General features: G+C 47.0%; 1 protein-coding gene across 7 annotated transcripts in view; it reads left to right on the forward strand.

Moving 5' to 3' along the window:
- Nucleotides 1-13,805, forward strand: part of TLK2 (tousled like kinase 2) — a 183,600-nt gene extending 169,795 nt beyond the window's left edge. For all 7 annotated transcript variants that reach the window (XM_069751340.1, XM_069751338.1, XM_069751343.1 and 4 more), the window contains 2 exons: nt 9,958-10,065; nt 10,146-13,805. In XM_069751340.1, coding sequence (XP_069607441.1) covers nt 9,958-10,065; nt 10,146-10,319 — 282 coding nt within the window. In that variant the 3' untranslated portion in view covers nt 10,320-13,805. The remainder of the gene's footprint in view (nt 1-9,957; nt 10,066-10,145) is intronic.
- The last annotated feature ends 2,923 nt before the right edge of the window (nt 13,806-16,728 follow it).

Raw genomic sequence — 16,728 nt, forward strand, 5'->3', positions numbered from 1 at the left:
AGTATGTTGATGTGACCAGTACGTTATGTCCAGCCTATGCTTCTGGAGTCACGCACCCATAAATTAGGCGGGCTCTCATCGCTACAGAAATGCCAAACATGTGGATCAAGTACACTGGGGCTGAGAAGGGGGCATTTGGATTTGGGAGCACAGAATTTGCTCAATTTCTTTTGAGGGGCGAGAACCATTTTTGGTTTTCCAGAGCCTTTGTGCTACCAGTAAGTTGGAAACCCCTATATTTCCGTTAACAGATGATGGACCTCAGTGGGGACTTGCTTTATTTGTGGATTGAGTTGAAGCTTTTATTAGGAACATTTTACATAACCATTTGTATCACATTTATCTTGCGCTCCATGCTGAGCACTTGGGCTTCTTTCACACTTCCGTCGGTAATCAGCCGTCACCAGGCGTCGGCGCAACGTACCGACGAACGCTTATGAAATTTTGAGTGACGTGAGCAGTGTTTCAACGCGTCCGCTGCTCATTGCAAAGTCCTAGGGAGTGGAGTTCTGGCCAAGCATGCGCATTAAAAAATGCAGGAGAGGACGTACGAAAAAAACGTTCCCTTTAACGTTTTTTTCGCAAAAACGGCCCGCCAAATACCGACGCATCCAGTGCACGACATATGGAATGTTTGTCCATATGTCGCGATGCGTCGGTAATACAAGTCTATGTCAAAAAAACGCATCCTGCGGGCAACTTTGCAGGATGCATTTTTTTTTTTCACAAAACGACGCATTGTGACGGTGCAAGATAAACGGAAATGTTAAAGTAGCCTTACTTAAGGGTTTCGTTTCCCTTTAAATTTCCGAGTGACATAATTCAGATGAAACCCCAGAGGGATCCATTCACTATGATGAGGCGGCAGAGTTACTCTGGACTCCGTCTGACCTAGGCTCAGCGGTGTCCTTTTTTTTTTTTTTTTTCGCGCTCTCTCCAGAGGTGCAGGACATTGTGGCCCAACAACACTTTTATGCACTCTTAATAAGACATACACTGTTGTATCACAGGTCAGATGGTGTCCACAGTGCCCCCATCTGCCTCATAATAGGGAATCTTCCATCAAGGGTTCCGTCTGAATCACGTATTTTAGAGATTTACACGGAAACCCGATGTAAGCGTTCAGCACAGAGCGCAGGATAAATATGTGCTGATATTTACTGTGATGTTTGGAAGGCAGAATGAAAATATTAACAGCAGGTGAAGAACTAGTTTTATTTTTTACACCATTCCTCGAGCAGTATAAGTGATAAGGCAACTTTATTCTCCGGGTGGGTGCGATTACAGTAATACTAGATTTACATTACGTTTTTATGTTTGGCAGCTGTCACACACTTAGGCTAGTTTCACACTAGTGTTCGGCAGGGCTGCGGACTTCCCCTGTGAAGCCCCGTCCACTGCCGTGCCTCTTCCTTCAGCTCCGCCTACAGCTGCTTGCGTCCTGCATATCCTATCTTAAACATTGGGTAAGCAGGCCATGCGGATGCCTCCGCATGCGTTGTCTTTAAGCTGTGCTGACGTGCATCAAACGCAACATGTTAGGATTTCTCCTTCGCCTCAATGGGGGACACAGACCGTGGGTGTATGCTGCTGCCACTAGGAGGCTGACACTAAATGAAACAAAGAAAGTTAGCTCCTCCTCTGCAGTATACACACTCCTGCTGGCTCTGAGAACCAGTTCTATAGCGGATGGCTCAAGGAGGTGGACAGTCCCTCTCCACCTCCCTAACGAAGGGATGGTGGATTGAGGTTTACCCCCGTCCACGCTGTAATACCTGACCTGCAGCAGAACAGTAGAGTGCACGCGCTTTCATCGGCTCTGAAACCCAGTGATCCGCGGCGGCTCCATGCCCGGATGTGCACCGATGGTGAGTGGATCCAGTTGGCGGTGGGCCTCTGCAGTGGGATATTCTCATGCTGTCAGGCAGCTTCAGCCATGGCTTCCCTGTGACCCTCCTCCCTGAGGTAACGCTCCGGCCGCCTGCACAAATTTAGCCCCCGGCTTCGGCCGATGTGTAGGCTGCATCCCCGGAAGCCGTGCCTGCACTATGGCGCGCTAAGGCAGCTCCGCCCATGTTTCTGGCGCTTCTCGCCTGGCACGGGAGCGCTCGCTTTTCTCGGCCACTCCAACGCCCCTCGCTTCTACCCACCGGTTGCAGAAATTTAGGCCCCGGCTTGGGCCTATTCATGGAAGTCACTAGGCTACACCCATATCGCGTCTGACTCCCCCCCCCCCTGAATTGGCGCCTCTAGCGCTCTGCGAGACTTTACCGCCTCTGCAACTCCCAGTTGCCATCTTGGTCCACCCGGCCAGCTCACACAGGGCGACTGTTTTGCATTAAAGGTGCATAACAACTCTGCAGAATCAGATACCTGGGTAAGGATGTACTGCTCTCTCTCTCCCTGCTTTTTTCAACTGTAGTTAAAGGCACATGACCAGTATTCCCTGGTCTTAAAGGCACATGACCACCCCTCCTGGTCTTAGACACATGACCGGTATTCCTTGGTCTTTAAGGCACATGACCAGTATTCCCTTGTCTTAAAAGCACTTTGCTAGCATTCCCAGCATTCCCGGGTCTTAAAGGCACATGACCAGTATTCCCTGATCTTAAAGGCACATGACCAGCATTCCCTGGTCTTTGAGGCACCTGACCAGTATTCCATGGTCTTTAAGGCACATGACCAGCTTTCCCTGGTCTTTGAGGCACATGACCAGTATCCGCTGGTCTTTAAAGGGAACCTGTCACCCCCCAGGAACCTGTCACCCCCCAGTAACTAAAAGAGCCACCTTGTGCAGCACTAATGCTGCATTCTGACAAGGTGGCTCTTTTAGTTCTTGGTGCTGTAACTGCAGAAATAATCGATTTTGCAATTTGTCCAAAATACCTTGAAATAGTCCTGGGGGCAAGTCTTCCCAAACGCCCCCCCCCCCCCCCTCCTAATGCAGACGCAGCACCGCCGTCACTCATGCCCTCTTGGCGCCTCGCGCCTCCTACTCAGCGTTGTTTTCAACTGTCCCAGCGCCTGCGCTGTTTACTTATGCCTTGGGCATGCGCAGGTAGCGGTGCCCGTCTTCTGACATCATTTGATGTCTTGCTGACTGCGCCTGTGCTGCCGCGCTGCCCGAGATCCCGCCCCGCAGTGTGAATAAATCAGAAGACACTGCGGGGCGGGATCTTGGGGCATGAGTGACGGTGGTGCTGCTTCTGCATTGGGGAGGAAAGACCTGCCCCCAGGACTATTTAAAGGTATTTTGGACAAATTGCAAAATCGATTATTTCTACAGTTACAGCACCAAGAACTAAAAGCCACCTTGTCAGAATGCAGCATTAGTGCTGCACAAGGTGGCTCTTTTAGTTACAAACGTCTGGGGGGGGTTGACCGGTTCCCTTTAGGCTATGTGCACACGTAGGAAATGTTGTGTAGAATTTTCTGCACTAAATCTGCATCTGCAGATTTGATGCAGTTTCTATGCAGTCTCTGCGCACTTTCTGTGCAGTGTAAATCAATGTGAAAAAAAGCTGCAGAACTGCACAAAAGAAGCGATGTGCACGTCTTTGAAATCTGCAGCGTTTCTGCGCAGATTTTTCTGCACATGGTTTTCTGCACAGCTTTTTTTCACATTGATTTACATTGTACTGTAAATCACAGTGCAGATCTGCAGCGTTTCTGCAGCAGAAAAATCTGCTGCAGTTCTGCACCAATTCTGCACTAAATCTGCATCGTGTGCACATACCCTTAGGGTCGCTTCTTTTGTGCAGTTCTGCAGCGTTTCTGCGCAGATTTTTCTGCACCATTTGCACAGCTTCTTTTTTTCTCATTGATTTACATTGTACTGCGCAGAAACTGCATCAAATCTGCAGATGCAGAAAATTCTGCACCACATTTCCTACGTGTGCACATAGCCTAAAGGAACACGGCCAGCATTCCCTGGTCTTAAATGCACAGAACCAATATTCCCTGGTCTTAAGGGCTCATGACCAGTCTGAAGCCGGTCACCCTAAATGAGCTCAGGAACCTCCGCCGTTGATCCCAGCTTATCCCGGAGACCGCAATCCATGGCTTCTCGGACCAAGAGATTGAATCCCTCCGTGAACCCTGTGTCGCTCGGAGTGCTCACAGGACCGATAGAGATGGTTCCTCTCCTACATGGGAGCCGTCGGCTAGTATTCTAGAAACGTACAGGCGTCTAGAAAACGGGAGCTTCATTTCCTGATCTCCCTCACTAATGATTTGCTGAAAACAAGACTCTGAGTATGGATCGGATATTGCCTTGGATCTGGTCTCGCCAGAGCTTCAGAAAAGGATGGATTCGCCTATTTATATCAACCAATCTCTAGATTTGACGAGGACTCCGGTTCTGCTCTAGATCACGCAGTGTCACTCATAAGGAGACTAAACTCCCTCGTAGAGCATTTGCCAGTCACCCAGACAGGGAGCGTCCGGATAACCGATTCATTGGACAGAAGCCTCTTTAAGCGCGGTATAATTTTTCAGCCAATATCTAAACACGTGGGGTGTCCCGTCTACTTATACCCCCCTATGACGTGGGATGCCATACCTGGTCTGATTGTTTTAGGGGTGACTGGTCCTTTCAAGGGCACCGATCTCCCCACACCATCAGCAGACGAGCACATGGAGTGTTGCCTCCATGTATCCTCTTCTGCAGCCAAGCCTAATGCCGGACAACCAGCCCTGTCCACCCGTGCCGGACAACCAGCCCTGTCCACCCGTGGATCTGAACTCTGTGGATGTACAGAGGCACCCTTTTTGGTGTCCGAGCACCCCCCTCTGCATCACCACTGTTTAGCAGATGATGCAAGAAGGCGGACGATAACTCTCAACTTCCCTGTTAAGAGGATGGTGGATCGAGGGTTCATCATTTTAACTGCGCCGTCAAGAGAGCGGCGATAGCAAGAGATTGCTTTATCCTGACCTGCTGGATGCAGCCGCGCACTCTGCCACGTGGCAGATTAACCCGGGTAGAATCTCCTGTGGTATACCTACCAGTATCCCTGCCCAATGGGTCATCAATTAAAAATACCACGGACTGTCAGATAGCAAATCTGGTTTGTTCCATCTTGCGGCCACGGGTTCAGCGCTCTACCCTTCCTTAGCTGCCACATGGGTTGCTAGAGCAATGGTCTCCTGGTCGGAGAACTTTACTACTTTGATTCACAACAGTAACTTTTTCCCGTAGACAGTACAGCTGGCCAATCAAAGCTCTTGAGCGGGAGACTATGTGGTTCACGCCTCTTGGATGCGGCTAGTTGCAGCAAATGCCATTACACTCAGAAGGGCATTATAGCTCAGAGAATGGAAGTGTACTCTGCGTTCAAAAAGCCTTTGACATCACTACTAGTGAGAAACGAATATACTCGTTACTCGAGATTTCCCGAGCACGCTCAGGTGACCTCCAAGTATTTTTTAGTGCTCTGAGATTGTTTTCCTCACCTCAGCTGAATGATTTACATCTGTTAGCAAGCTGGATTACATGTGGGGATTCCCTAGCAACCAGGCAACCCCCACATGTACTTATGCTGGCTAACAGATGTAAATCATTCAGCTGCGGCGATGAAAACTAAATCTCCGAGCACTAAATAATACTCGGTCACCCGAGTGTGCTCGGGAAATCTCGGGTAACGAGTATATTCGCTCATCACTAATCACTACCATAACAGAGTGGTCGGTTATTCGTTGAGAAGTTGGGTGCGTTTCCCACGCAGGAACAAATGATCGCATGTTTCCTATAGACCCATCCAGCAGTGCAAGCGTTGTCCAGGACAGTCTAGATCTAAGGGATCTTGGTTCCAAAAAGGGGACCGAAAAGTAAGACCAATCCTGGATCTCAAACTTCTATCAAGATTGACAAGGTCCTCCTTCTTCGGTTGGAGTTCCTCCGCTCAGCCATTACTTCACCGGAAAAAGGTGGGGTTTCTGGCATCCATTGACATTTGGCATGCTTACCTTCACATTCCTATTTTACCCTCTTCAAAAATTTACAAATAGCGCTTTTAAGTCACGACCTTGCCCTTCAGCCTTGCTACCGCAACCAGTGTGTTCGCAAGGGTCATGGCGGCTGTCATGTTCCTCTTGCACCCTAGAGGCATGGTCGTCCTGCCCTATGTGGTCGACTTTCTAGCTGCTCTTCCAGGACTGCTCTGAGTCGTCTATCACTTGCGATACCCTCTCTCACCTGGGCTGGCAACTAAACTTAGACAAGTTTTCCTCATTTCCAGCCTAGCAGATATCCTTTTTGAGGATGATCCTGGACACTTCCAGAATGTTGGTAATTTTCCCTTGAGACAAGGCCGTGGCCCTTCAACAGGGAGTTTGCGCACTTGTTCGAACATCCCTTCATTCCATTCGATTTGATGGCAATGGAAGCAGTTTCCTTTGCTCTGCTCAATTTCTGCAGGTCAAACATGCTTTCAGAGGGTAGTCTCTGAGCTCTTAACCCCCCCCCCCCCCCCCCCCATCCAGGGGAGATCCTTTCTCCCAGTTCAATGGTTATTAGTGACTACCGATGCCAGTCTTCCTCTCCCGATCATTGTTCTGGGGATCCGAACGGTACTGCTAGTCCTATAGCAGGTCCACTGCCTTCTAGCGGGTCACCCCATCTAAATGCAATTGGATACTGCCACGGCTGTGCCATACGTCAATCATCTAGCAGATACCCGCGGTCATGCGCCATGGCCGAGGTACTTCACATTCTCTGGGCTGAGATCTATCATTCAATGATCTCGGCAGTACACATCCCAGGAGTAGAACTCTGGACAGCAGACTTCTTCAGCCGTCAGGGTCCTGCCTCAAGTGAGTGGGAACTTCACCCGGAAGTCTTCCATCAGATCTGCCTTCACTGGAGCACTCCAGATGTAGATCGGATGGCATCCAGACAGAACGCCAATGTACTTGAGTTCATGGTTCGGCCTCGAGATCCAAAAGCCATCGCAGTGCATGCTCTGGTTCTTCCGTGGTACCAGTTTCCATAACCCCTCTTCCATTACTTCCAAGAGCCTTTCAGAGGCAGGAAGGGCCCCAGTGATCCTGGGAGATCCGCACTGACCACGTCAGGTTTTTCGTTTGTAGAGCTAGTACTTTTCCATCTTATTGTAACAAAACTGCAAGTAGGGACTTTCTCGCAGAAATTTTTCACATGTAGTTCTTCCCTATCGCATACCGTTAGATCTTTGGGTCCTTAATGGTCCTGGGAGTCTTACAGTAGACTCCTTTTGTTCCGGACAGACTTTTACGATCAGGGAAGGTTGCCCTTTTTTCTCTGCGATCTCGTCATCCTGACGAGTCTTCGGAGCTAGCCGCTCTGTTCTTTCAGACTTTCCAACCCTGTCTATCGTGGTTTCTTGGGTTCTAGGCGCCAAGCATCGGCAAAGCACGCCTGAAAGCTTGCGGTTCATCCAGTCCGCATACATTCTTGAAGCAATATAATTCCAAGACTGACGCAGATGTGAGTCTGAGCAGGCGGACTCTGCAAGCCGCCGTGACGCACTTGTAAGTAGCGGTTACACAGGGCCTGATCTCATGTTGTCCCCACCCAGGGACTGCTTTGGGACGTCCCACGGTCTGTGTCCCCCAATGAGGCGAAGGAGATATAGGGATTTTTGTGTACTCACCGTTAAATCCTTTTCTCCGAGCCATTCATTTGGGGGACACAGCTCCCACCCTGTTATTTGCTTGTGCTTGTTTTATGATTTGACATGTTATACTCTCATATGTTGTTCATCTCCTACTGCTTTTGCACTGAACTGGTTCTCTGAGAGCCAGCAGGAGGGTGTATACTGCAGAGGAGGCGCTAACTTTCTTTGTATCACTTAGTGGCAGCAGCATACACCCACTGTCTGTGTCCCCCAATGAATGAATCTGAGAAAAGGATTTTACGGTGAGTACACAAAAATCCCTATTTTGTTGCGGTCGGCGGAGCTTCAAAACGACGCATGCGGAGGCATCCGCATGACCTGCGTACCCAGTGTTAAAGATAGGGTACGCAGGACGCATGTAGGCGGAGCTGAAGGAAGAGGTGGGGCAGAGGGCGGGGCTTCACGGAGGAAGTCCTCAACTCTGCCGAACGCTAGTGTGAAACTAGCCTAAAAGACACTTTTTTTGCATTGCTTTATTCTGAGAAACAGAACTTTTACATTTTTTGGTTGATGGAGCTGTATGATGGCTTGACTTTTTTTTTTTTTTAACGGGACAAGATGACTGTTTCAGCAATACCATTTTTATTTACGTTCGTCTTTTTTATCGTATTTTATTCCACTTTTTGTTCCGTATGATAAAGCATCTTTTTTTTTTTTTACGCCATTCACTAAATGAGTCAGCTAGTGTAACCGTTTTATAGGTCTGGTCATTCCGGACACAGCGATACCGAATGTGTACCTTTGCTTTGTTTTTGTTTTTTTGTCTTTTTCTATATATTTTTATTTTGTGATTTTAAATAGAATATTTGTACAACTTTTTTTTTTCTTTTAGTCCCACTGAGACTTTCACTTTCTGTAGTCTGATTGCAGTGTTAGGCTATATTCACACTTAGCGGTTTTTACCGCGGAACCGCCGCGATTTTGATGCTGCGGGTCCGCAGCAGTTTCCATAGCGTTTACAGTAACATTTAAACCCTATGGAAACCGCAAACCGCTGTGCACATGCTGCGGGAAAAACCGCGCGGGAACGCAGCGGTTTACAACCCGCAGCATGTCACTTCTTTGTGCAGAATCGCTGCGATTCTGCACCCATAGGAATACATTGAACCGCTTACTTCCCGCATGGGGCTGTGCCCACGTTGCGGGAAGTAAGCGGATAATGTGCGGGTGGTACCCGGGGTGGAGGAGAGGAGACTCTCCTCCAGGCTCTGGGAACCATATTTGGGGTTAAAAAATAAAAAATCTGGTTATACTCACCCTCTGATGTCCGGAGCTCCTGGGCGCTGCACGCGGCCGTCCGGTCAGAGTTGCTGTGCGACCAGGACCTGCGGTGACGTCGCGGTCACATGACCGTGACGTCACGAAGGGTCCTTCTCCCACAGCATCTTAGGAACCGGACCGCCGGGTGCAGCGCCCAGGAGATCCGGACATCAGAGGGTGAGTATAACCAATTTTTATTATTTTTAACATTACTATTGATGCTGCATATTGCTGCATATGCAGCATCAATAGTATAGGCGGAAACCCGCAGCGGAAAACGCGGAACAAACCGCGATAAATCTGCAGGGAGAACCGCAGTTGTTTTGCCCTGCAGATTTATCAAATCCGCTGCGGGAGAACCCGCAGGGACCCGACGCAAGGTGTGAACATAGCCTTAGGAGCATTGCTTGTCAGCCCTGCAACACAAGTTAATTAAATCATGTAGTGCCTAGTGTCGGAAGACAATGGGTCACCATGGCAACGATCGGGACCCTGCGATGATGTCGCCGGGTTCGCGATGAAAGGGCCGAGGGGCTTTCTTCCCGCTGCTGGCTCTCTAAATGCTCCGATTGCAGCATTTAGGGTGTTAAACTGCCATGAGCAATACGGGCACGCTCCTGGCACTGAGAGACTGATGTCAGCAGCGGCGATCACCCGCACACAGCTCACTGTGCACGGGCGATCATCATGACTTAAATGTACTGCATTGGTCGGGAAATCCTTCCCGATCATGACGTACACGTTCTACAAATGTCAGGAAGGTGTTGAGTACAGGAAAAATTATGCACATTCGCTATTTTAAAAAAAAAAAAAACCTTGCCATTAATTAAAAACATGATTTGTTTTTTTCTTGAAAACAGAACGTTCAAATAGAACATTGTTTTCTGTAATATCTGTGGTTTGTGTATGTGAACTGGATGTCCATCCTCTATTTGATATCTTTAGCCAGTAGTTGCACGCTGCAAAAGCAGCTAATAAAAATATTGGTACAGTTAGTAATTAGTATTTGTGATATTGATATTAGTATGTATTTTTCTCACAGCCCTTTGGTCATAACCAGTCTCAGCAAGACATATTACAAGAGAACACCATCTTAAAAGCCACAGAGGTGCAATTTCCTCCAAAACCAGTTGTGACCCCAGAAGCCAAGGTACTAACATTTGGATCTACTTTCCCTATATGTATAAAATATAGGAATATATAATTTACTCTTCACTTTGTCCTTCACAGGCTTTTATCCGCCGTTGCCTTGCCTATAGGAAGGAAGATCGGATAGATGTCCAACAGCTGGCATCTGACCCCTATCTACTGCCACACATCCGTAAGTCAGTCTCTACCAGTAGCCCGGCCACTGCTGCAATAGCCTCAACGTCTGGTTCTTCAAACAACAGCTTGTCAAACTGAGACTGCAAAAATGACACCTGAGACGTTGCGCCTTGCACCATTACAGTGCTAAAGCTGGCAGAGCGGTTATTTTGTCTACTCTGGAGTACTAATCTTCCTGTAGATGGAGAATAATGTGTTTTCCATGGGACATTTCAGTTTTCGGCTTATTGGAGCCACAGATTGCTGAATTTAATGCAGTCTAGAGAAGGATCAACTCTCGTGCTGGGTGAGAGTCTGAATCTTTTTGGCAAGGACCTCAAGGCAAATTACAAGGCTGTAGACTTGGACGTAAACCCGCTTTCCCCGATCCTCATCATGGACTTCTGGATCCTCAATACAGCTGACAACCGTTGAATACACAGAATTGACTTTTTACTGAATACATTTTCAGAAGCGGGAAACTAGTAGACTCGACTTGCCCCTTGTTGATATTTAAACCTGTTTGTTTTTCCCCTTTCATCCATTTTATTAAACACTCAATAGCCAAAAAAGGAAGGGAGGTTGGGAGGGTAACCAAATCCCATGGCTTTTGTTCTCCTTCGTTATAAATGTGTCGGGAGTTAAAGTGATTTTTTTTAACCTCTCCATTGCAGCGGGCCCATCACTTGCACATGCCTAGACCTTTGTCATCAAGATTTACCTCAAGCTAGTAGGAAATTGGGGGCATTGCTCATTCCACCCATTTTCATTATCCTTAATAAATCACAAGGCCTACGTAGTTGATGCTTGCAGTGTGTGCAGGTGTTGAGCCCCTTTCTAAAGGGTAAATCTGGCAGATATCATAGTTTTTATTAAAGTGAAATCCATATTACTAGGGACAGTTTATAATTGCTTTTTTTTTCTTATGGAATCCTTGACTACTTCAAAGTGTACCCCAAAGTCCGTTTCTCTTTGAGAGATTGTTCCGCTTGGCTTTAGTGAGTTTTTGTTTAATGGCAGACTGTGACATAAAGAACTATCAGCATCTAGTGGTGCTTATATCCGTTTCTGCAAATTGTTCTGTATTTACTATATGCAAGAAGTTGTTAGGTTCTTTTTCCCCTGATGATATAAATATATCTTGGCTCTTTATTAGTTTTACAACTGCTAAGCCTCAGATGGTTGCCCATACCCACATTACATGACACAAACTATAGACCATTTTGAAAAGATCCGCTTTAAAGCAAAAAAACAAATTTTTAATTATTGATCAGCCTTTGCAAATATATGGATCTTTTGTAATACACTTAATTACGATTATTTTGCTTCCTTCTCTTTCACACACCATATTGAATTGCTGGTTTATCTGCCTTGGTTTTGTTTTCAGAAGCTGCTGTGAACGGCTGCTCTAACAAGAGTCCACACACAGACCGTTTAAAAATGTTTTCACTGAGCATTGGGGAGAGTGATTCTGAGACGCTCATACAGGGGGGAGAGTGTTTGTAAAAGTTGCGTGAGAGAATTCTTCCTAGAGCAGCAGTTCAAAGCAGCTGAAGATGATAATTCTACACTTCCAGTTTGATATTTGAAACAGAGAAATCAATTAATTTAAGAAAAAATATACTTTTTATAACTCAATTTTATACGTTGACTGCTTTTGATCTTTTATTTTTCTTTCCTCTTCCTGCTGTTTTGCATTATGCTGGTGTACGCTGCCTGTTTACACCTTTTGGAGAATGCCACTTTTTTGGCAAATACACTGCACCTTGGAGATTTGTGAGTGACTGATATCGAAATGTTACCTTTGTATTTAGGTTGTTGGTGACAATTGTCTCTTAAAAGCCAAATTATTCTAGATGCCTTAGTAATAACTACCATCATATGTTTCATATTTGCATCGAAAGTTACAAATTGGTTACTGATATATAGAGGGCCCCTAATGTAGATATATACAGCAAACTTTCTCATCTGTAGCCTAAACCTTTTGTATTGGTCCATACCTCAGCTTTTCTCTTCTCCTGTGTCATACATTTATTACATAAAGGTGCAGCCTCCTTCTTCTTTAACAGTCTGATAGCCCTTTATAGCTATATGTCGAATGTCTGGCTAATGTGCTTTACTGTTTTGCCTTCAGTGATCCAAACCCATCTTTTTTTTTTTTTTCTAAATCACGGGAATTAGTTGTGAAAAACATGAAAAAAATAGAATTCACATTTATTAGACTACTTTTTATTCTATAGATTCAAATTGTGGTACACATCTGCAATGTGTGAATGTGGCATTACACTGTTTTGCAGTTCCATTGTTTTCTGTTTTAGTATTTTTAGATTGGTTATTCTCATCTTTGTGGGTTAATGGGCGATAATTTGCTAATCACTGGAGGGTATTCTCCTCTGATCCCGAAAACGGGATCCTTTAATCGCCGCTCTACAGAGGGACATCCAAAGATCAGCAAGTTATCTCCTGTCTTGTGAAATGGGGGTGTATCTGCTAATTTGGGAATAACCCTTTCAGGCCATATTCACTCACAGCTAAATGTATCTGCTGTGGAGCAGCCTGAAATTTAGCAGCAAGAGTTTTAAATTATTTTTAATCTAGTTTTTCTGACCAATTTCACTCATTGCAGAGATAATAAGAAAAATATTTTACCATTCCAGGAATTGATTTTTTTTTATTTATTTTTTTTTACTTCGTCATGCCTCAAAATTGAAATTCTGCAGAAAATCTTCATATTTGTTTTTTTTTTTTTTTTTTTTTTGGAATGTATTGCAGTGCAGTGTGATCCTGTCCTAATCCCAAATCTAATAAGATGCCATTGTCATGTTCATCTTCATGCTCACCAATATAATGAAAACCTTCCAAATAATGATTTTTTTTTTTTAAACCTTTGCTCTGTTCTGTGTATGTATTATATAAAAATGGGTTAACTTAGGGGAAAAGCAGAGTACAGGAAGCCTCCAATGGCCGCCTGAAGCGTTTACTAACGTCTGGGAAGCAGTTTTATTGTCATTATTTTTGCATCTAATATAAAACTGCTTCTTGGATTATAACATTGGCTATAAAAAAAAAAAAAAAGCTAAACCACTAGAAAGAAAGCCAGAAAAGTGACTCCATGTACCAATGAATTAGTGGCTTGGTAACCAGCACAAGACAATAAGGGAGTGCCTTCTTACACTAGAAAACTTAGTTTATGTCTTAGAATTTTGCAAAGCTTCATAGTAAACTACTTCCTGCGTGGTCAGAGTGGTTTCCTTTTTTTACTTTGTTTAAATCTTCCCATTTTCATTCCTCTCAAAGGAAAAATCATTATATTACATGTCAGAGAAAATCACCAGAAAGTCATTCACAGACAACAACCTACCGTACAAGTCTGCTCCCTCATTCCCATGATAAGTTTCTGATAATATGGGTTTCACTTTGCTCTAGGAATAATTATAATAAAATACTGTTTTTTTTGTTGGTTTTTTTTGTTCATTTTGACTTGAAGGACAAAATGTGTATTAATTCATAACTGAAAGTCTAGGATGAAGCATCCAAGAATTAAAAAAAAAAAATACTGATATTAAATTACATTTGAAAGTTTAACCTTGTTTTTTTATGTGGTGCTAGCATTATGTTTCTACATTTGGTTTCAACCTGGAGCAATGATTTCCACCAAGATCTGCTCCCTGTGGGATCAGCACTTAACTGGTATACAGGAATATACATGAATATCCCCTCCATTAACTATCTGTGAAGCAATCTTAATTTCATCATCGAAAGTAACAGGATTTTTGGTTGCTTACCGTAAAATCTGTTTCTCGGAGCCTTCATTGGGGGACACAGGAACCATGGGTGTATGCTGCTGCCACTAGGAGGCTGACACTATGCAAATAAAAAAGTTAGCTCCTCCTCTGCAGTGTACACCCCACCGACAGGAAGTAGGATATTCAGTTAGTGAGAAAGCAGTAGGAGAAGCAACGTGTAAAAGAGAAAGAATAATAATATAATAATAATAAACTTTATTTATATAGCGCCAACAAATTCCACGGCGCTCCACAGATTAACAGTTTCAAACACTCAAAGAGTGTTCAAAGAACTCAAACGTATACAGTAAACAGAGCTGTTCAACTTGGGAGGGTGCTGTGTCCCCCAATGAAGGCTCCGAGAAACAGATTTTACGGTAAGCAACCAAAAATCCTGTTTTCTCTATCGCCTTTCATTGGGGGACACAGGAACCATGGGACGTCCCAAAGCAGTCCCTGGGGTGGGAAAAACATACTTCCATCAAGTCCGAGGACTCACCACTGCCGCCTGCAGGATCCTTCTGCCCAGGCTGGAGTCAGCCGAAGCATAGGTATGGACCTTGTAGTTCGGTGAAACGTGTGGATGGAAGACCACGTTGCCGCTTTGCAAAGCCGTCGGCGAAAGCCCTGTGACGTACCACACTGGATGCGCCGACTGCCCGGGTAGAGTGAGCCTTTATCTCAGGAGGGGGCACTCTGTTCTTGACCCGGTAAGCTTCCAAAATTGCCGTTCTAATCGAGCGAGCAATAGTCGCCATGGGAGCCGGCAGGCCTCTACGCACGCCATCAGGGATGGCGAAAAGAGAATCCATCTTTCGGAAAGCGGCCGTGCTAGCCAGGGAGATCCTCACTGCCCTGACGAGGTCCAGCCTGTTCAACGATCGCTCCAGAGGATGAGTCGGAGCTGGACAAAAGGAAGGTAGAACGATGTCCTCATTGAGGTGGAAAGATGAAAACCACCTCGTGAAAGGAAGGAAGGAAGGCGGAGACCTGGGGCCACCTTGTCCTGGTGGAAATCAAGAAAGGAGGTCAGCAAGAAATGGCCGCCGACTCAAAAACGCGGCGGATCGAAGAGATGGACCTGAGATAAGCCACCTTCCGAGATAGTGCTGACAGAGAAAAACTCCCTGAGAGGCTCAAAGGGGGGAACCCCTAGAACAACCAGCACATCCTTTAAATCCCATGAATCCACAGAGGCCCTGTACGGAGGGACAGCGTGGGCTACTCTTTGAAGGAAAGTCTTAACCTGTGGCTAAGAAGAAAACGTCTTCTTAAAGGGAAGAAGAGCGCAGGAACCTGGCACTTTAGGGAACTGAGAGCGAAGCCCGAATCCAGTCCTGCCTGAAGGAAACCCAAATGGAAGGCAGGGAAAGGACATAGGTGAAAAGCGGTTGGACTCGCATCAACGAAAGTAAGCCTTCCAGGTACGATAGAAGATCCTTGAAGAAGACGAAGGCTTCCTAGCCTGGATTATAGTGTGACTCATCCAGGCCGAAAGGCCGGACGCTCTTAGAACTGTGGAGTCCACAGCCACGCCGTTAAACAGAGCGACCGATAATTCGGGTGGCAAATCGGACCCTGAGACAGCAGCTCGGGTCTGTTTGGAAGGCACCAGGGGAGTCCGCGAGGAGATTGACGATGTCTGCAAACCAAGACCTCCTGGGCCAATCCGGGACGATCAGAATGACCGGCACCCATCCCGTCTTGATCTTTTTCGAAAGCTTGGAAAGCAAGGGAAGGGGAGGGAAATGATAGGGGAGCACGAACTGCGACCAAGGAATGGCCAGAGTGTCAACACCACTGTGAGAGGGTCGCGGAACCTTGGGCCGACCCGAGGGACCTTCCTGTTCAATCGGGATGCCATGAGGTCCACCTCTGGAGTCCCCCATCGAAGAACAATCCGATAGGAAACCTCCTGAAGTACTATTCCCCTGCCGCGAGGCCCTCGTGGCCGAGGAAGTCGGCGGCCTAAATGTCCACGCCGGGGACATGCACTGCAGAGCTCACCAGGACCGTTGCCTCTGTCTAAAGGAGGATCCTGGAATCTCGGCCGATGCCAGAGAACGCCGAGTCCACCCCTGGTGGTAGACATATGCCACAGCTGTGTCATTATCTGTCTGGATTCGAATTGGCAGGCTGCTGAGAATCCTTGCCCAGTGAAGGAAAGACAGAAGAATGGAGCTGCGGCCTCTGTTGCAACGATGTGCTGTGCCCCCAGGAGAAAATGCGGGCACGAGTGAAATCTCCTGCCCTGTGCTCAGCAGCGACATGGAGGAAGGGGCGGAGTCAGCCCAGATAGCGCCGCTGGGCGGAGATTGCAGGGCAGTTTGTCGGGCGGGAGAAAGCCCGCCCGAAGAAACCGGAAGTGGAGGAGCGCGGTACCGGAAGTAGGCCCCTGCGGAAGCCGGGACCTAAATTAGAGTCCGGCGCCGCTGGAAAAGAGACTGCGGCCCCGGAACAGTGCGCCGCAGAGCAGTGCGGCAACCTGCCAGGGCCGCAGGGTGAGGCGGAGCTGAGGGACGCGACGCCGAAGTAGGCCCCGGCAGAAGCCGGGACCTAAATTAGAGGCCGGCGCTGCCGGAAAGAGGAACGCACCGCCGAAGCCCGCAGGGCGGCCGCAGGGGAGAGCGGTGCCGGCGCCGCCAGAAAGGTGACATTGCGGCCGCTGCGCAGTGCGGCCGCGGGGAGGACACTGCGGCCCTGATGAAGGGGATAGCCAATAG

The sequence above is a fragment of the Ranitomeya imitator genome, chromosome 2 (genome assembly GCF_032444005.1).
Source record: "Ranitomeya imitator isolate aRanImi1 chromosome 2, aRanImi1.pri, whole genome shotgun sequence".
NCBI lineage: Eukaryota > Metazoa > Chordata > Amphibia > Anura > Dendrobatidae > Ranitomeya > Ranitomeya imitator.